The sequence below is a fragment of the Anser cygnoides genome, chromosome 14 (assembly GCF_040182565.1).
Source record: "Anser cygnoides isolate HZ-2024a breed goose chromosome 14, Taihu_goose_T2T_genome, whole genome shotgun sequence".
NCBI classification, from domain to species: domain Eukaryota; kingdom Metazoa; phylum Chordata; class Aves; order Anseriformes; family Anatidae; genus Anser; species Anser cygnoides.
In genome coordinates, this window is record NC_089886.1 from 11,698,317 (window position 1) to 11,719,500 (window position 21,184).

Consider the following 21,184-nt stretch of genomic DNA (forward strand, 5'->3'; position numbering starts at 1 on the left):
TATGAAGAAGAAACTCTTTACTCAGAGGTTGATGAGGCACTGGAACAGGCTGCCCAGAGAAGCTGTGGATGCCCCATCCCTGGAAGTGTTCAAGGCCAGGCTGGACAGGGCTTTGAGCAACCTAACCTAGTGGATGGTGTCCCTGACCATAGCAAAGAGTTTGGAACTAGATGATCTCTAAGGTCCCTTCCAACCCAAACCATTCTATGATTCTATGATTCTATGATCACCCTTGCCAATATGTAATTCATTTTCCTTCTCCCCACAAAATGAAAATCATATTGCTTGCTAAGTGTTGCACATCCAGTTTCACTCCGAGACATGTTACAGGCAGAACTCACTGCTCTCGTTGCTTTTCCAGCAGTATTGTTTTATCTTCCACAGTGAGGTTGATGCTGTAAAGTGTCTGGGGTGGATGCTGTTTGGAATCAGACAGAGAGGTGTGTCAGCTCCAAGGGAGAGGTCCAGGCTGAGTTTTGAGAGGCAGGATGTAAGTATCAGTGCTGAAGTGTGTGCAGGCCACCATTTCATTGTTGTCTGAAGCCACAGGGCCTCATGATCATAAAACAATCTTACCATTTGGGGTTGCTATCTCTGAGAAAGAACACGGCCTCATGGCCTCATGGACAGCCCAGGTTAGTCTGTCTGAAGCAGTACTGCAATAATCAGTGTGTGGATTCTTGCCAGCTTCCTGTGGAAACTTCTCCTCTTATCCTGGAACTTCGTAACAGGGTGATTTGAGAAGCCAAAAATGACCACATGCTTGTGAAAGGAGATGTCACAACATCTTCACTTGTGCCAAAGAACCAACAGAGCCAAGCAAGCCCCAGGCCTCCTCTGTGATCCTCTCAGCTCTAAGCCTGCAGAAGGCCTCATACATTGGCTGTGTCAGTGCTGGGAAATAGCCAGTGCTCTCCCTTCCACAGGTCAGGTCCCACCTCACAAGTATGATCCTACAGTCTCATGGAAGAAAAGCTCTGATTCCTTCTGCCTGGACACCCTTTGCCAGATCTTCCGGGAATCTGCTTGGGCACTCTGGGCACTGTGCATACGGCAAAGACTGTCACACACTGCTGCACTGGAGCGATCAACAGGGGAGAACAAGGCATTCTCCCACTTAACCTCAAGCTGAGCATGAAGGACCAATGCTCTATAAAATCAAAAGACAGCAGCACATCTACAGCCCTGCACAAATCTTGGGTGGACTGAATTGCTCTTGAGGTGTCTCCAAGGCCTACTCTGGGAGCTACACCCTAATGTGCATTCCTAACTAGACCTGTAGTCAGGCAGGATGAAGGTGGGTGGGAGCTCCCTTTCACCTCACTCTCCCACCAGGGCAGACCAGGAGGGCAGGCAGGCTCACTGCCTATCCTTCAGTTCACCGGGTCTTGCTGATGGCCAGGACCCACGACCCTCACGACCCAGACAGCCTGGCAAACAGTGATCTATGACAGCTTCTGTAGTGCCAGCAGCTCCCCAGCCCATCACACCTTTCCATGTGCCTCACCTGGTCCCTCTCCTTTGAGAAGCTCCAGGCAGAGACTGCTGACTCTGCCAAGGGAACCAGATGGTGTTGCAGGGCACCTGAAGGCAGCCAGCCCCTAGGAAGCAATAAACTCCTCTGTCTAGCCAGGGGCGCCCCTCTTCCCCGAGCTCCAGACCAAGTCAACGTGCCTTAGGCATGCCTGTGACACAGAGCTCTAATACTGGCCATGGCAAGCCCATGGCCTCCTCTAAGGTGGGCTTAGATGCCTGCTCCAGTTCCTTTGTTCAATAATTTGTCTTCCCTCTCTCTGTGCTGTCCCAGCTTCTCCCATGGGAATGGGTGACACTTCCACCAGTGCTACTCAGATATGTCAGAGACATCACTGCAAGAACAGCAATGGGTTTTCCATTGAAACAAGTCTATCATCCTGTGGTTGGTGGCTGCACTGTGCATACAACTTCTACAGACCACTCATCTTAGAACCCTGTCTGATGCTTCCTCCCTCTCCCTGGTTTGGGAAGGTCCAGGCACCAGGAGTGATTACTGACCTGTCTGGGTCACAAGCCACCTCCAGGGTGACACAGGAGTCCTGGCCTTTTCTCCCAGTTTCATTCCTGCATGGCTGCACATGGGTGCATCATGTGCTGTTTTACTGCACTGAATCACACTGTCCTACCAGAGCTACACCTCTGTTTTCCAAGATTCTTATTGTGCCACAGCCACCTGGATCAAAAAAAAAAAAAAAAAAGAGTTTCCATAAAAAGCTTGGTTCAGTAAAATTCACCTAATCTCCACAGGAGAGAAGCAGGCTGTATGGCCAGGCTGTGCTGCTGATGGGACTCTGACAGAGCCCTGGTTCTTCATGTGCTGCAGTGCTGCAACTCTGCATGCTGCTGCCTGCTCCTTTGCTGCCTGCATGGGTTTGCGAGCACAGCAGTCTGTTCGGAAACCTTGCAAGTAAGTGCTTGGTGCTGCCATCTTTGAGGTCTGGCACCTGAAACACGTCAACCTCTGTCCAGCAAGAGATATGTGTCTGGGGGTAGTAATAGAGCTGAGATGATGACACAGACAAATCCAGCAACAAGGATCTTCCATGTAGAGCTCAGCTGCTGAAATGCATGCTCTTGACAAAGATAATTTCTAGATTTAGAGTTAACATCGCATAATCCTGTCAGCTGGGAAGACGCTATTTGGAGATACCCAACCTCTATTTCCTTGTTCATCAAGCCTTGTCTACTTGCTTGACAATGATGAATTTTTTTTTTTTTGGGGGGGGGGGGTTGCTTTTGAGAAAATTGCCAATACTCACAAAGAAAAAAAAGGGGCGAGGGTCAAGAGGAGCTGAAAAGCCTAAAAACGAAATTTTTACTTTTCAAACAACCCTCCCAACCATCACTTAAATGTACCCTGTTCCCACAAATGTAGGTTGGTCCTACTTTGTCTTAAGTGAGCAAGACTAGCTTAAAATATACCTATTCCCATCCTTCTTCCTTTCCTACTCCACAAAGCCACCTGCTTGGTCCAAAAGCCTGCAGATCTATCCAGGTTTTGTGCTAGGAAATGATCCAGGTGTCAAAAACTCAGCTGATCAAAACACAAGTTGTTTCCTTTTAAAGGCTGTGTCAAGTCCCAGATGTGGATCACCAAACAGCTTCCCAAGGTGAGGATGACAGGTAGAGGGAGGACTGCAGAAATAAGCAAAGAGGCACACTCAGATGCACCCCAGAGAATCATTGTTTGAAACTGCCCCACTCAGACAGCTGGTGTGGCAGATTTGCAAGAAAGACAGATGCTAGGCCTAAGGCGGCAGAAACCCGATATGTACCTGCTATAAGAACCAAAGAGGCAAATGAGAATGCTGTCAGGTGATATAAAAAGTTTCCCTAGGAGATCACTCATGGGCTCCGTCCTTCCCAGGACCAAGCTGAGCTATAGACCATTCTCAGTATTGGAAGCTTGGGTATTTGCAGAGGTACAGTTGTGTCCTGCTGATCTAGACAGCAGGCCATTTCAACAACGTACAAAAAACCAGCAACACGTTATATTTTATCCTGGAGAAATATTCTGGGGATTGGTGTCCTCATACCCACTGGCATCCTAAAGTCATATGTTACTGTTTTGTTTGTTACTATTGCCCTGTCTTTTAGAAACCACTGTAACTCTCTGGCATACGAATAAACACTTCTATTTCCCTTTTGCCTTCCCCATGCCAATCTACCAGCTGAAGGGCCTGGATCTCTGTTGTGCAACTGTCTCTCCATCAAACCCTTGTGGGTTCACACTGTCTACACAGACTGGGTCAGGAGGCACTGCAGCAAGATTTTGGGGTGCAGACATGAAAACCCTGGGGAATGGCAGGGCAAAGATGTTACAGGGCATTTGCCTTGTCCCACTGAGACAGACTCTCATTGCCACCACACTCCCAGGAGCTCCAGTTAAACACAGGAAGGTCAAGATCCAAAACTCTTCAGCCTGGGGATTGCTTTAGGTGTCCTGCTGGGCCTCTTCCAAATGCAGGAAACTCTTTGTTCTGGCAGGCAGCAACTGCAGCTTGTGGCAATTAATGCCCAATACATGCAAACAACTTGTAGGAATCAAATTGCAAGGGCATTGGTCTTGGACCAGTTTCAACTGGGAAGATCTCAAGTGGCCCTGACATGAACCAGCAAGGCCTCGTAACAGTAGGCTTGTCCCTTTCTGTGTTTGTCCTGTTCACCATGCTCCCATGGACCCTCCCCACCACAGCTGTGTTTCTGACAGCCCGATTCAGTACTGCCATCTCTGTCAACTGCTTGGCCAGGCTGGCTGCACTCCAAAGCCCCACTTACTTCTTCCCAAGCTGGCGTGCCACATCACAGCGCTTGAACCCTTCGAGGTTGTAGAGGCGCTTGGCCAGCCTCTTTGCAGCCTCACTGTCTGCCCTGCAGCCATTTGCCAAGGTGTCTGTGCTTCCCTGGTCAAGCTGCTCCGTGCTGCCCATGTCGGAGTCAGAGTCTGACAGGGCATCTTTCAAGCTGGCATCGCTACACAGAAACAAGAAACAAGATTCAAGGAGCAGCAACGCGATTTGATGAAACCCATGGAAAATAACACATTTTGATTTCTTCTTGTCCCAAACAAAAAGTATGAAAACACATTTGTGAACAGGACATTGGACAAAACCTCTTTCATTTCAGGTCAAAAGAAATGCATTTTGATGCACTCAAAATAGTAGAGATTCATTTCAAACTTTTAGGAAAGAGATGAAAGAGAAACTGACTCCTCACTAAGAAATGATGTCACATCCATTCAAAACAAGGAGACCCAACACCGTTTTAAAGTTCCTCTCTTGCCACTGATATAGAAAGTTGTCCTGAATGGATACAGAGACTGACAGAAGTGTAGATCTATCTGGTTGATGTCTAAGGGATACCAAGCTTTTTTACAGCTGTTGACATTCAGGAAACTTAAGGAACAGATGATATGCTTTTAGGGTTAGATTATTTGCTGAGGATATGGGTTTATTATTTGCTGGCTCAGAGAGTGACATCTCCACTGATCTCCTCACTGTCTGCAGAAGAGCTCTTGGGGAAGCCTCTACAGGGTCAGCTAAGTGAAACCTTGAGCACATTTGGGAGTATATCTGACTAACTCTTACCTGCCACGAGCTTTTGCAGATTTCAGTGGTCTGCCTAGAACAGCTCCGGCTTTGCCTGCCTTAAGAGCAGATGGGATTTTTGAGCAGCCAGATGAAAGTTTGTCCTGTGGGTGTTTGGCCTCTCCACCATGACAGCACATGTGAGGAGGCACAAGGGAAAAAAAAAAAAAAAAAAAAAAAGCATCTCCACCTCTATTACATTCTCTGAGGCTTGCTCCTGGGCTGGGACCCTGTAAGACAAGGACAATTCCCTTTGCCCAAGGAATTCAAGGCCTGCCTTACCTGATGGAGTTAATGATCTTGGTTGCTTCTTCCTCTGAACTTTCCACATGGAACCCATTTGGGATATTCTTCAAAGACAAATGGCTCAGCACATTCTCTGACCTGCTGCTAGTAATCGAGTGCCTGAGAGGGCTCCCAAAATCCCCCTCCACTGGCTTTACTGCTGCCTGCTCTTGCTTATCAGCAGCCATGTGGTGAAGGGCTTCTCTCTGCTGGGCCACCAGTTTCTGCTCCAAGAGCTCTGGGCTTTCCTTGACTCGTTGCTGGATCAATGGTGTGAGTGGGGCCTCAAAACTGACGCAGCTGTCTGTCTCGTCTGTGAGAGAGAGGACATCCAGAGAGTCCAAGCTGCTGTAGTATGTGCCCTTCATTAGGTCAGACTCAACAATCTTCTCAAAGGTTGAGCTGAATCCATCCCTGATGTCTTTGAATTGAAAATGTTCCTTGTCGTCCTCACTACAGCTCAGCTTGGCATTTCCAGCAGCAAACCTGTACCAAAAGGAAAGATGTAGAAAATACTGTCAAAGTAATTGCTTGAACTGTTCAACTTGGAGCTAGGGGGCAGGAGAAGAGGCAAAAATAGATTCTGTGATTATAGGCCCTTAGGAGCTTTCTGTGGTATAACCTGCTGTGTTCCCAGTTTTATTACAAGTTTCCAGAGCTGAGGAAGGTAGAGCTTTACAATGAGCAATCCCAGGGACCCGGGCAATCATGGTCAAGCCCCAGTAAAAAGTCAGATCTCTGAACTGGTTACAGTGGTGCCTGACACCTGTGACTGGACCAACTGCCAGAATGGATTTAATCTCTAGGTTCTCTTTCCCTTCAAGTGCTCTGATTCTGGCAACCTCAAAACCTTGAAAGTCCTTAAAAATTGAGATCAAGTCATATAACTGGATGTTGGCAGCAAATGTTGGCAGCTTGCTCCCTTTATAGCAGAGGAAAACCAGAAGCTTTTAGAGTGCCTTGAGCCTTTTTTCTCAGGCAACGCAGCCCAGAAGTGCAGGGCACACTAGAAATACTATTTTTTCTCCACCGAGAAGGATGTACAAGGGGACGCGTACACACCCAAACAGGGGAGTCTCCATGCTGCTTTACAGATAGACTGTGGACAGACTGCTGGATGGAAAAAGTACTTCCCTCAGCAGCTCTGTGGAGGAAGGCTGGAGAAGCTGCTGTGGACTATCAGGCCTTGATTCATGACCCCAGGAGAGAACCTGCGCAAGGCATTACTGTTTGCTGAAGGACTGCCCTGTGCTGCCTGTGTGTAGGCACATCTCTCCATGCTCATTGATGCACCTATGTTCAGGAAAGCCAAGAAGCTCAGGTTCCTTTGAAGTAAGTGGATACTCCTTCCTGTCTTCCCTTCTCTGTGATTCTGGATGCCAGGTCAGCTGCGTGGTGAGCTGTGGCAGGAACAGGCAGTGCTGGCACACCAGGGTGGCACACCAGGGAGAAGGGCAGGCCCACCTGAAGGGCAGCGCAAGGAGGGAGACAACAATGCACGGCCTACACTCCATGCGTGAGGCCTGACAGGCTTTGACAAACAAGTTCTCGCACCCTCTGAAAAGTCATTTCTGGTGTCTGAGCTCTTAGAGCTGCTGTTCACAAACCTAACTCTATGACTGTATGGCCTAAAATCTTACATGAATATGTACAGCCAAATAATCTCTTGATTCCAGGAGCTCAGGGCTTTAAGAAAACTGTCACCCAGATCACCAGAGCTGGCCACACAGCAAGCCAGACATAAGCAGAAATGACACAGACAGCATCAGCTCCTCAGACTACTGCAGCCTGGGGTCTCCTCATCCTCAGAACTGCTTGTCTTTACAAATCCATTCATCCCTGAAGGCTGAACTGCAAAGCCTGGACATGATTTTGTGTACAGAACAGGTCTCCACCCTCCACAAAGCAGGAGGAACTTTAGAAACTCTATACCCCTGTAACAAGAAGGATTTTACAGGCTTAATTGCAGCCAGTGGTGGGAATTACAGACCTATCTTGGCAGCTTGACCCATTGCCCAACTTCTTGGAACTACTCCCTTTTATTTTCCAGCCCAAACTCCTATAGGAGGCAACAAAGTCAGAAGACCTGTGTCCCTACAAATGCCCCAGCGAAGTCTCCTGTGTGGGACGAAGGGTAGAGACCAGGGCAGGTGCCATGGCAGAGGATGGGTCATTGAATGCTGACGAGCCTGCCAGCACCAACGGACACAAGTCCCGCACACCACATCTCTCCCTGAGTGGTCCCAGAAAAGACCCTCCCCAAGGGAAGACAGGCTTCCAACAGCTTAGACCAGCCTAGGAGCAGTGCCTGCATTTAATTCAACAAAGCTGGGCTAGGGTGGGAGACAAGGTACGACCTCACTTGTATGAATGAACCTCCCACAGGGAACTGTTGTGTATTACACAGCGGGGAAGGCAATTGCTTTACTTAAGTAAGGAGCCATATATTTATTTGTATTGTAATCACAAGCTTCTGTCTATTGAAGTAACATTGTACCTAATTGCCTGTGCTGCTTTTCCCAGTCATCTCTGAAATGCTGTTTTATTGCTTATGGCAAGGCATGCAGAGCAATGCATTTGGTTATTATTGCAACTGAACCTTACTGGATTTTTATGCACTGAGTTGTTTACATTTCAATTCTCACTGGTTAATTAGTTGTAATAAAGTAGAACCTAGTTTGCTGTGTTGGTGGAGTAGGGAGGCCAATCAGAGGACATGATGGCAATTAGGATTTTCTTGCCTGTGCGCTGCAGGCCTTCTGCAAAGTTCTTCTGAAACTTTGTTTAATGAAATTTGAAATGCTTGTTGGCTGTATATCGACATGTGAGGAAAAGTCTGGGCAAAGGCAGCAGTCACAAACCTGCAGGTACTAAGCACATCTTACAAGCCAAATGTGGGGATTCCTATATTTATCAGTTTGACTTTTTGCATGATTTTATAGGGCTGAAATCAGAGAACATCAACCACCAGTGAAGCTCTCAGTTTGACTGCAGAGCTGCAAATTCCCTGAGATCAGCAGTGCCCTGAGATCAGCCCCATGTTGGGGGCTCCTGGGAAGGTGATAGAAAATGGGACTTTGACAAATGGTATATTGGCATCCACTGGATGCTATGGGATAAACTAGACAGGGGGGCAAAAAGGATTCAGTGAGTGCAAACTGCAGTAGAAGTACTAAAGCTTTGGCTTTATCTCCTTGACTGGGGAAATTCAGAGACAATGGAGGATGACAGTGAATTCCCAGTGCTTTGGTATGTCTGTCAGCTTTGTTTCTCATGACCCCCACTCATTGACAAACACCAGTGCAGCAGGCAGTTAGCTACAGCAAGGAAAGACCATGCTGAGTTTGGCCCAGCCATGCATTTCTGCCACTCATACTATGGATACATGGTCAAAGTACAAAGGAGCTTGAACACAGCAAGCTAACCTGATCCCAGAGAATATGTGGTTTCCCAGATTTCATTTGTGTCCCTGAAGTTTTCCAGATGGACTTTTGCATTCAGGTATTGTGTATCTTGTCCCCTGCGCATCCAGCTTCCCAGAATACTTATTTTCTATCCAAGTCAATATGTTCACAGCACAAGATCATGGTCGGTGCATGCAGAGTGCAGTCAGGTTGCATCAGGCCCAAATCCTTAGCCTGCCACTTCTCCCAATTCATGCCCCAGTACCTTATAATAATTGCAGTTCCAGTGACTGCACCAGCATTCACTGACCACTTCTGGCTTTGTCTTGAACTCACAGTCTCTGCCAGGGAACCACAAACCAAGCAAATATGATTCCCTTGCAGCAGAGAGCCTTGCAGACATCCAAGACTTGACAGAGTAGCTTACAGGGCTTGTGGATCCTGTGTGGAGGTGGACTCCCCAGGCTCTCTAGACATCATCAGGCAGTAGCATCCTGCCTTGGACTTCTTCCTCTTCAGTATCTTCAGTTGTGCCTCTTGAAACAGTGCTTCTGCTTCTTGCTGGGGGCCTTGGGTAAAACAACCAGCTTTTTACTGAGCAGCCTGCTCGACACTGCAGACGCAATGGATTAGGGATGCCTGTCGTTAGCCCACATGCTGTATAGCTTCCCAGCACTGCTGACACTCCTGGCCATGCTCCAGACTGTGCTCCCACCAAACGACTCAGCCTGAAGCCTACACCAGACTAAGACCAGGAGGTGATTCAAATGCCCCTTTTGCCCATCCCATCCCTGTCACACCTTCTCCTCTTAAGAATCAAAGAATCACAGAATCATCTAGGTTGAAAGAGACCTCCAAGATCACCTAGTCCAACCTCTGACCTAACACTGACAAGTCCTCCACTAAACCATATCAGTAAGCTCTACATCTAAACGTTTTTTAAAGACATTTTCTGTTATCTTTAACAGCAGTAGCCAGATGGAGCTCCAGATGAGCTTTGGCCTTTCTAATTTTGTCCCTGCACAGCCTCTCAACATCATTATAATCCTCCTGAGTGGCCTGCCCTCTCTTCCAAAGGTCATAAACCCTCTTTTTCTTCCTGAGCTCTAGCCACAGCTCTCTGTTCAGCCAGGCCAGTCTTATTCCATGCTGGCTCATGGGGCACATGGGGATGGTCTGCTCCTGAGTCTTTAAGATTTCCTTCTTGAGGAGTGCCCAGCCTTCCTGGACTCCTCTGCCCTTCAGAACTGCCTCCCAAGGGACTCTGACAACCAGTGTCCCGAACAGCTCAAAGTCTGCCCTCCAGAAGTCCAAGACAGCAGTTTTACTGATCCCCCTCCTGACTTTGCCAAGAATAGAGAACTCTACCATTTTGTGGTCACTCTGCCCAAGACAGCTCCCAACCACCACATCTCCCACCAGTCCTTCTCTGTTCATGAACAGAAGGTCTAGCGGGGCACCTCCCCTGGTAGGCTCACTAACCAGCTGTGTCAGGAAGCTATCTTCCATGCTCTCCAGAAACCTCCTAGACTGCTTCCTCTGGGCTGTATTGTATTTCCAGCAGATATCTGGGAAGTTGAAGTCTCCCAAGAGAACAAGTGCTGAGGATTTCACAACTTCTTCCAGCTGCCTGTAGAACTCCTCATCCGTCTCCTCATCCTGGTTTGGCTATCTATAACAGACCCCCACCAGGATGCTTGCCTTGTTGGCCTTCCCGCTGATCCTAACCCATAGGGACTCAACCTTATCATTCCCAGTCTCGAGTTCCACAACACCAGAACACTCTAACATAGAGAGCCACACCACCACCCCTTCTGTGCTGCCTGTCCCTTCTGAAGAGCCTATAGCCAGTCATTGCAGCACTCCAGCCATGGGAGTGGTCCCACCACATTTCAGCGATGGCAACCAAGTCACAGCTAGCCTGCTGTATGATGGCTTCCAGCTCCTCTTGTTTGCTGCCCATGCTGCGTGCATTAGTGTAGACGCACTTCAGTTGGGCCATTGCCTTCTCCCCCGGCCCTGACATTGTTTCCCCTGGCACACCTCTAATGAGTCTTATTTTATCCTCATCCCCTTTCTTACCCAGTTTAAAGCCCTCTCAATGAGCCCTGCCAGCTCCTGCGCTAGTATCCCTTTTCCCCTTAGGGACAAGTAGAACCCACCTGCAGTTAGCGGGCCGGGTGCCGAGTAAAGCACCCCGTGGTCAAAAAAAACAAAATTTCTGTGTTGGCACCAGCCTCTGAGTCACCTGTTTATCAGGTGGGCTTTCCGAGTCCTCTCTGTACCCCTCCCTGCCACTGTAGGGATGGAGGAAAACGTCACCTGTACTCCCGCTCCATCTACTAATCATCCCAGTCCCCTAAAGTCCCGTTTGACAGCCTTCAGGCTTCTCTCTGCAATATCATCACTGCCAGCCTGGACTATCAAAGAAGGTCATGCTCCTCTGCTGTTCTTCTCTGCTCATGGCATCTCTCTCATGTTGGGGAAGAAGGTACGTAGACAAGGCCATAAGGTTTGCAGTGGCTATTAACCCTGGGTGGCTACAATCCAGCCTGCTGGGTGATTTGTGGTGACAAACGGAAGCATCCCTGCTCAGGAATGGCATGGAAAAAAGCCCACCTCATCCCAGTGACAAGTCATTTTCCCTCAGTCCCCCAGCCTGCAGAGCCCCAGGGAGGTTTAGGCACTTGCAGAGGCTCCCAGTGAGGCTCTGTCTTTGGTCAGTGTCCCCCAGCCTGGAAATTTCTGCCATGAAATCAGGCTGTCAGTATGGAGGACACAGACCGGAGGTATGACACATGCTGGTCTGTCTCAGGCACTGAGAACAGGATGACAGGAATATTTCTCAGCTCACACTGCAGAGTTGCCACCCATCCAGCTGCAGACTACGGCGTCTGGGAGAGGACTACCTGCCATGGTCCTTCAGACATGAAGATGGCCAATTCTGCAAATCTGGGGTGTATCTGACCAAAGGTCAGTGTAAACTCTTCTACACCTTGCCTGATGCATGGGTGAAGACTGCCTTGACCAGAAGTATCTAAACCTCGTGAGGATTGCTGAGCCCCAGCAATCAGTGCCTGGTCCTTGGTGAGAGGAGTAGATCCTGCTGGGCTGATGCAGTGATGCTCCTCCAGGCAGACACTAAGGGGACTCTACAACAGGCCTCACTGCTCTGCCTGGTCATTTCAGCAGCTGGGAACATGGTGTATGCTGGTGCCTACATACCCTAAGCCAGCAGGACATTCAGACCTGGTGCAGTGGCTCCCAGCATACACACAGCTCCTGGGTCATTAGTGGGGCCACCTGGGCTGAGGCACAATGAGCCCACGTGGCCACTTTCATTGTGTCACAGCAATACACAGCACTTCCCAACCGCCCTGCTCACCTCCCAGCATCCTAAATCACACACATCTCAGATGGAGCAGCACAATCCATCCCCTTGCTGCACACTCAAGCCAAAGCAGAAACCAAGCTATCCTTGCGTCACCCAGGCACTGGTAGCACCAACCACAAGTGCAGTGGGGACCAAAGCTCAGTGCCTTGCCCTCTCTTACTAACAAATTGGTCCCTGGATGCAAAGTTTTGATCTGCTAGTCCATGGACTGCCAGAGCAAGCCATTCTGACAGGGACTTTCAGGGCATACCAGGCTCCCCATCAGCTCCAGGCTATTGCGCTTGCCCTGCCTTGATACCTAAACTATCTCAGCAAACTGCCTCAACTGCTGCAGCTAAATCTGTAACTTGTAAGTGGGATGCTCCCAAAAGTCATCACCCTCAGCACACTTGAGATCTCTAAGCCTTTTCCTTCACCTTAGTGCATCAGGGGCAGACACTGTCTCTAATCACATTTTTTCTGCATTTGCAATAGGGAAAGGAGCCCAGAGAGAAAAAGTGAAAACACAGTTAGCTATGAGAGCAGCTGCAGCTTTTTTAACTGGTGAGTTACACAGGGAGGAATGGAACTCAAACCAACGAAATCTGGGAAACGGCACACATGAACCAATGCCAAGCTAGTGTTACGATGGCTTCACACTCACCCGAGCTGATCCTCTGTCTCATTGCTGCTCAGCATTTCTGAGGAGCCCAGGAAGCCATGCAAGTGCAACTTGCCAAGGGCCTGGATCCGTGCCTCTGGAGCCAAGGATCCTCTCTCCCCGGAATCCACGCTGCTGGGGCTGGGCACGCTGCTGTCCTGCTGCTGCAGCCTCACCGCCTCCCCACCCGCACTGAGCTCCGCGTCCACTCCGTTGTCCAGCGCTGGCCCCACACAGCCTTCGCTATCGCTCGGGGTGTATGCCTCTGATCCCTTCTCCTTGGCGCCCACAGAGGCTGCCAGATGTTTGTCCCCACAGCCCCGGCGCACCCCATCTGCTCCTTGGCCGGGCTCGGCATCATCCGGGGGGCTGGCCTTCCTGCTGGCAGGCTCCGGAGGCTGGCCAAGCTGTTCGTCCCCATCGCTGCAGGCTTGCACAGCAGGCTGTGAGCCCGAGGAATGCAGCTCGCTGGAGGATGCCACAGACAATGGGAAGTGCCTGCTCTCACTCATATTCCGCTTGTTCTCCCAGCGCTTGCAGGCTCTCTCCCCGCGGTCAGCTCAGGCGCAGCACTACCTACAACAGAAAAGACACTACGTCACAAATGCCCGAAGGGATGTCTGAACGATGCTGACTTGTCCACAGCAGCTCAGAAGGGTGACGGCCAGTGCCACATCTGCAGTGACAGGAGTGGAGAGGAAAATGTATCCCTCACCCTGCTTTGACCCCTCAGTGTAAAAGCAGGGAGGAGTCATGCAGGGAAGGGTATGTTGCTTGCAAGGACAAATGCTTGTTACCCAGCACAGTGAGATTGGAGAAGAAAATCTGCCCTTGAGATCCTGAGCCATCAGGGCCAGGCATCCCACCTTCCAGAGAGCAGAGACCCCAGTAGCCCCTAGACAGCCCAGTCCAAACAGGGGCTGGGGACAGGAATGTGGCCCCACTGCTCTTCCCAGGCTGGTGACTGAGGTCCTATTCCCTGGCACTCTCTGCCCACCAAAAGCTGAGGCCTGGCAGAAATAGGAGAAAGGTGTGATTTTTTTTTTTAAACACATTTAAGCAGCCATCATGTGCCAACCTGTGTGATTCTCCCTGCTGACTTCTCATTTCTAAGTGTCTTCTTCCCTGGCAGAGTAACACTTTTCCAGACACACAAGTACTGCTGAAGTAGTTGCCTGTTAAAACTCCAGCAAAAGCATCCTTACTGAATACCCCATGAGATGCTCTCTCTGTAGGGCAAGAGAAGGGCACTATATTGCACCAAGTGACACAAATGGCTTTTTCGATAAGCCCTTAGTCATGGGCTACAGCCCCACTGTGCTGTGCAAGTATTGTAAGCCCTGCACCTGAAATCCAGTGACCATAGTGCCGGGAGAAATGACCTCTTCCGGAAGCAGGTGTTTCTGTGTGGTGTTCAGGCTGAGGAGTGATAACAGCCAGTTTTAAAACAATGTCTGTCTTCACTTTATCAGGAAGCATACCTAATTGGTTACAGCAAGCAGATGGGAATCCTGGTTTCTCCTCCTAGTTCTGGTCCTATCTCATGTCTCAAGCAGATCTTCTTACCTCCCTGCCTCAGCTTCCCTCTCTGCACACCAGGGATAACACATCACCCGTGTCAGGATGCTCAGACATTGAAAATGGGCTCTGGGTGCTCTGACTTGCTGACCTGCAGCTCTCATTAGCAGTAACTGCTTTGCAAGTACAGGGCCCTACTAGTTCTTGGTAACAAGAGGTGCCTCTGCCCTTACTACTCCTCAGCCTGTGGAGGCTGTGGCAGTGTCAGCAGCCTGTCCCCTCCTGCTGGTTCCTCTGCACCTGGGCAAGGAGCAAAGGAGTGGTGGGGTTGGACCAAAACACCTCACTGTGTCCCGGACATGGACTGAGCTGCGCAGGTATGTGCTGAGCTGCTGGCTGAGTGGGACAGATCCCAGGGGGAACCCCAATCCCTGGTGACTTTTCCTGGAGCAAAGCCCAGGCAGGACCCAGGATCTGGCCCCTCCCTGTGTCCTGTTCCCTGCTGCTAGCAGATGGGGTGAGCTGGGGAGTTCAGAGCTCCGTGTCAGACGGGTTTGTAGAAAAACACTCCTCGAGTTGCCCATGCCACAGATGTGAGATGGAGCAGGTGCCTCTTTGAGGCAATGTAGGCAGGTTTACCTCTTCTCCACGTGCATCCATGTGCATCACCAGCTGTCAGAGAGAGCACAGCATCCCCACCTACCACACTAGGTGCAGCCAGGCTCTTCCAACAGATGCATGATCCCTGCCTGTACCAACAGACCAGAGAAAGTGAAGCACAGGCCAGAGAGAACCCCACTGATCTCCTGCCACCCTGCTGTTGCTCCATATCGGGCTGTTTCCCAGACCCATACCATGGCTGAATGACTCATTCTTTGCAAAATACTTCTAATGATCTTCCCTCTGCATACACCGGTATTCCCTGGTTTTCAGCCATGGCAGTGCAACAGCTGAGTGCAGGAGTAATCCTTAGAAAGGGCTTCTGACTTCTTCCCACAGACTTCCTTCACATGCACTGGCAGTGGAGCCAAGCCATTGCAGTATTTTCAAGGAATTTACTTACAAAACTATCAAGACCCTCCAGAGCATGACCATACTGCAATCTTGAGTAACGCTGGAAACCTAACATGATACAAATTTCAACACTTTCGCATAATGAAGGTATAATACAGACATGCAACACAGAACCAATATTCAAATCTTTGGGGAAACCTTTCCAGAAAAGCTCTGCTGGTCTTTTTCTTGATGTGAGCTGAAGAATGTTCTTTTCAGCTTAGCTGAATAGAAAGAATAGCTTTTTCAGTTCTAATTTTTAAAACTAACCAGGGAGTTTGGGCTGAAATTCCCCACCTCCCTGCTACTGCTCCAATAACTTCAGCAGGAACTAGATACCACCCAAGCTAAATTCCAGTCTAGTAACTAAAGCTTGTCACAGCTATAAGCAATTAGAAAACAGGAACCTAAATGTGATTAGGAGACAGGGCTAAGAAGAAATGTTGGCAAACCTTTCTAAGTGTGAGGTCCATTCTACCCTCCTAACTTTAATCCAATTCTTAATATCAGTAAATCAACATTTATGTTATCATACATAAGCTGCTGCATTATGCTTACTCTGTTTTACCCTCTGTGAAGTCTAAGTGGGATATTTATGGTCTGGAAGAAGGGCTGAAGAGTCAGTAGCTAAACACTGAGGCATGCTCTTCCTTGGCCTGAGTTCCTGATGGAGAAGAAGCACCAGGGAAGCCATGGGAGGACGCATGCAGAGACTGCTGCTCAGACAGGAATACCAGCAGCTTCCCGCACACTGGTCTGAGTAAAGCCAGCAGTGTCTCTCACAGCCTCCTGACCCCTCCAAGATGTGCACGTCTTGTGTGGATCCATACTCCATTGCACACACATGAAGGGAGGCTGTCATGTGCAGCCGTAGTCTGCAGGCAAGCTGAGCTGCGTATTACTCAGCAACTCACTAGCTACTAGACTAATGCATGTGGTGACAATCACTTGAAGCACACCCAGGTTATGGGTAGCTGAGGCTTCCCAGAAGCTCCAGAGGAATGGCTGGGATGTGAGCCTGTGACTCACCCAGCTGCCCGTGCTGATGCCTTGTACTGCAATTACCCAACTGACTCCTTCCGCTCTTGCCCATGCAGCCAGGCCAGTGTGTCCCACATGAGCTGCAGAATGTCTCTCCTGCTCTGCAAACCCATCAGCCAGCCACATGCGGTAGGGCTCATCTGTGAACCACTACCTTCCTGCTTGTGTCAGGTATGTGCATGGGCAAAGGGAAGGGGAGACGTGCTGTGATGCCACCAGTTGGACTCAGAAGACCACCAAGAGTGGAGGAGCTGGTTAGAGCTGCCCACACCTGCCCCCAACAAATAGCTGCCCCTCAGTGCTGGACAGAGACCAAAGGTGGCCTTTCTGTTAGCTCTGAGGAAGCACCAATGTGCGGCTCAGCCTCTGGCTAAAAGCAGCCACAGCTTCAGCCAGGCCACTGGGAGAGGACACACTGCAGCACCTCGCAGGGGCTGGGATTCAGAGGGCTGCCCTGGGGCTCCCTTCCACTTCCCCAAAGCAGTATGGCCTGACAGACAGGAGACTGAATTGGACTATGGTTTCTATTGCATGTTCCCCTTGTCCCTGCTTGTTTCTTCATGTTTCTGCATTGCGAAGTGCTCTGGTCAAGAGCTGTACAGGTAAGGGCTAGAAGGTAATATCTGAGTTTGCACTGGTGGATTTTCACATGACTGAACCTTCCCCTTTCTGCAGCCTCGGGCATTCCCTCAAGTAACTGCTGCTTTTCTAGGTCCCATGGGTAGAGCAGGAATCCCATGTGTGTCCACTGCTCCCAGCCTCCAGCAAAAGTAACAAAGGTTAGCACACGAAGGGGGCTGGCAAGAAAAGAGAATGAACTGGCATATGCCCTGGCTGGGACTGCTCACACCAGCGGCTAAGGTGGCTCTGCTGAGAGCATGCATTTTAACAGCTGTTAAGATGCAATTCCATGATTTGGACCAGATTAGCTCTGTAAGGCCAACATAAGCAGAAGGGCATGGATTCACACTGGAAAGAGGGTATTATTGCTATATGAAAGGCAAGGAGAAGCCCAGAGATCCATGATCTAGTGCTAAATATAGCCCTTCCCTGTCTTCTTCCCAGAGCTGGGGCTCAGTGCTTCTACCATAAGATGGGAGAGAGGCGAGAGCCTCTCTGCCCTTTCTTGTAGGCCATTTCCAAGCAAGACAACTGCAGTTATGAGAGCTACTAGTTTCATTTATCAGACTCCTGGCCACACCAGCCTGTGTGTGTAATGTGCCCAGTGCCACAGAACAGCTCTGCAGCACAGCCACCGACTTGCCCACTCTGCCTCAGGGTCCTGCATGGCCCCTGGGCCACAAGAAGACCAGGGCAGGGCTGGTGTGGGGCAAAGGACAGCAGAAATACCCCATCAGTGCTACTTCAAGGTTTGCCCCTGACTGCATGGGTGGGGAGTGTGATGGGCTGGTCTTGAAGCATTCACTCACTCATGGACATCTGCACTCAGCCTACTTTGGGGCGATGGGACCAGCAAAGCCAGGCTGGCACCCGCTGTAGGAAAGTGCCAGTCCCAAAGAGGCTGGGCAGTGATGAAGAAAAGCTTGCCCTGATTCTGTAAGGGGTTGGAAACCACACAGCGGCTCTTTCAGGGACTGGCTCTGGAAGTCTCCCAGCTTTTGTTGAAGCTGAATGGCTGGTGGGAAATGATTATTTTAAATTTTCCTCCCTGCTTTAGGAACTGGAAAGGCTCCCACTTCAGTTTGTGTAACTGCTTGGCTGCTGTGACACGGAGGGCTTGGAGAAGAATCCTTTTGCTTGTTCAAGCACGAGCTTCCCCTCACACTGAGCTGGGTTGCTCCCTGCTACACCCCTGGTTTGCTTCAGTGCTCAGGATTCTGCTTCCTTGGGCTTTGCAGAAATGGGGCAGCAGGTCCATCACGAGGGCTTTGTCCTCACCCTGGCATCACAAGGATGCCTAGGGAGAGAGCAGAAGGCACATCAAAACTGTAGGAGAAAGCCTCACCCAGATCATCCCCTTGCTCTGCCAGACCTAAGGAGGTGGCAGCAGCAGGAACGGGTGATGGGAGCCCTTGCCAAGGTCCTAGTGCTGATAGAGATGAGTCAGTTTTGTGAGCATGCTGCGCAGGCTGGGGCCTGGCCCACATTTTCTCCTGGTGCATTGTGGTGAGAGCTGCCATGAAGGGAAAGACAGATGTCTGTGCTGCCAGTCAGGTGCCACCCAAGCTGACATCTGGAGGCACATGTAACCCCCAAGAGCAGCTTCAGTTTGTAAATGTTTTTTTTGCACTTGGAGGTCCAAAACCAGACATGGCGTCCAGGTTTGGTCTCATAAGCCCTGAGCAGAGGGGAAGACTCTCTTACCTTAACCCACAGCTGCATTGCTAACACAACCCCATGTGTACTTGGCCTTCACTGCTACAAAGGTACGCAGCTGACATGGTGATCTTCATGGTGATCTTCAGCAGAGCAGCTACCAAAGCAGTCAGCCCCCAGTCCGTAACAATGCCTGGGGTTAATCCAGTAATCTCTTTGCTAAATTTCTTTGCTAAATTTCACGAGGCTCTCTACATGCAGTCCTTTTTAATCCTCCCAAGGTTTTGCTGCTGGCCACCCAGAGGCAGGATGCTGAGCTGGGCTGATCGTGGGTTGGCTCTGAGTTTTGCTGTGCCATGAGGTGCGGAGCAGGAGAGACCTGGGACATGGCTGAGGCCACTGACGCAGAAAAAGACATGAGGAGAAAATGTCTATGTGGTCTCATGAAACGTTTGATACCTCATGTAATTTTCTTACTTGTAGGTGGCAAAGAGCCTCCAGGATTTTGTCCTGGCACTGGGCACCACTGAGAAGAGCCTGGCTCTATCCTCTGTGCACCCTCCCTTCAGGTATTTATACACATTGATAAAATCCCCCATGAGCCTCCTCATCTCTAGGCAAAACAGTCCCTGGACCTGAACAGACTCAGGCCAGTCATCACCTGAAACCAATTTCTGCTTCATGGTGCTGCAGACAGAGGCTGGGGAACAGCTCCTTCAACCTGTGATAAACCCCACAGGATGGGATTCACTCAGTGCAATGTGAATACAGCGTACACCAACAAGGAGCATCTCAGGAGCTCTGTCCTTGGAACTTCCCCAGTGCCACATGCTCAGACTGCCAGGTGAGGAACCCTTAGCCTTGCTCTTCGAGCTCTTTCCAAATTATTTTCAGCCTCAAGGCAGGAGGCACCCTCCTCATGCCTAGTTTGTTGACGACCATGAAATGCGGATCTCTGTGGCACACTTTGTGCCCTGGCACCCCATCCCAAACCATTGCAAAGCGGCTGCAGATTTCTCAACATGTTGGTTTCAGAAAGACACCTTCTATCCTCTTTCTGTGAGTGAAAACCAGTTTTAGGCAGCAGCTTTCATGGTGGGAGGAGCTCTTCAGCAGAATTCAGCAAGATGCAACAGCAGATGTTTCCTGCTTGGCCCTTTTCCTTGATGCAAACCATGCCATGCAGATGCACAGATACCATCTACATACATAGCTACAGCTGGGCCTTGTCCCTTTCTCCCTTATAGACAGCCTCTTACAATTCCCTTATGCTTTTCTTAGAGGGAAATACCAATGGTCATTTGTTTTCCTTGCATCTGGCTTGGGTTTTACAAGAGCTTAAAAATTCCATTGGTCACTCCTTTGGTGCTTTTGTGACCCAACTAATCACTCGGTTTTACAAAACGCAGGTGCAACACATTACCCTGATGGAGGGTATGTGCAGAGATACACCAAGGTTTCTTTGAGGAGGCAAACACATACAGAGATGGAGAGATTACAGCCATGGTTCTGCCTCTGTTTTCTTTTTGAAATACAACTCCCCTCTGTTATGCCTCTACTTTGACCTCTGCCCTTTTAACACTATTGACAATAAAAAACTTTTACAATTATCATTGTGAAAATCCTCATTTCTTTCTCCCATGGGCTGACAGTTTGTTTTTATGTGATTTTGAAGACCTCAATCATGTCACCTCTCAGCCCTTCATCTCCAGATTGCCATCCCAGCCTTCCTAGTCTATTCTCATAAAATAGCTTCCCCACCCCCTTGAGCATTTTGATTATTTTTCTCTGTATTTTACAGTCTGGAGATGGGGGAAACAGCACTGCGTAGCAAACTGAATATGTGGACATACCAAAGATTTGAACAGCAGCAAACTGATGTCCCCTATTCTTTACATGACTTCCTACCTGATGACACTGAGCTCTCGCTCATCTGCAACAGCTCTGCTGAAGATTATGAGCTCAGGAGTAGAGCTGGGCTGGCATCTCAGACAAGCACTGATTATTTCAAAGGTGCTACTCCAAGGCAGGATGAAGGGGAAAGTGGACAGAACTTGAGGGTCACAGCACTTCCCATTCTCTATTCTAGTCTTACTGTTCCTCTGGCCACTCTACCTCTGACAATGCTCTATAAAGACCTTCCTTGTGGCCCCAGCACCTGCAGGGCTCACTGGAAGGGATCCTCCAACATCACAGAATCATGTAGGTTGGAAGAAACCTCCAAGATCACCTAGTCCAACCTCTGACCTAACAAGGTCCTCCACTAACACTAACAAGTCCCCACTAAACCATATCACTAAGCTCTACATCTAAACATCTTTTAAAGACCTCCAGGGATGGTGACTCAACCACTTCCCTGGGCAGCCCATTCCAATGCCTAACAACCCTTTCAGTAAAGAAGTTTTCCCTAACATCCAACCTAAACCTCCCCTGGCACAACTTTAGCCCA

At 49.6% G+C, this 21,184-nt stretch overlaps 1 protein-coding gene across 8 annotated transcripts in view; it reads right to left on the bottom strand.

Moving 5' to 3' along the window:
• Positions 1-21,184, bottom strand: part of PSD2 (pleckstrin and Sec7 domain containing 2) — a 90,296-nt gene that overhangs the window by 34,406 nt on the left and 34,706 nt on the right. For 7 of the 8 annotated variants that reach the window (XR_010834952.1, XM_067005490.1, XM_067005488.1 and 4 more), the window contains 3 exons: positions 12,850-13,422; positions 5,406-5,894; positions 4,315-4,509 (listed from right to left, as the gene is read on the bottom strand). Coding sequence is in view for 7 of the 8 variants with exons in the window: in XM_067005490.1 (XP_066861591.1) it covers positions 4,315-4,509; positions 5,406-5,894; positions 12,850-13,358 (1,193 nt within the window). In the remaining variant the exon portion in view is untranslated. The remainder of the gene's footprint in view (positions 1-4,314; positions 4,510-5,405; positions 5,895-12,849; positions 13,423-21,184) is intronic. The other variant, XM_067005489.1, reaches the window with a different exon arrangement.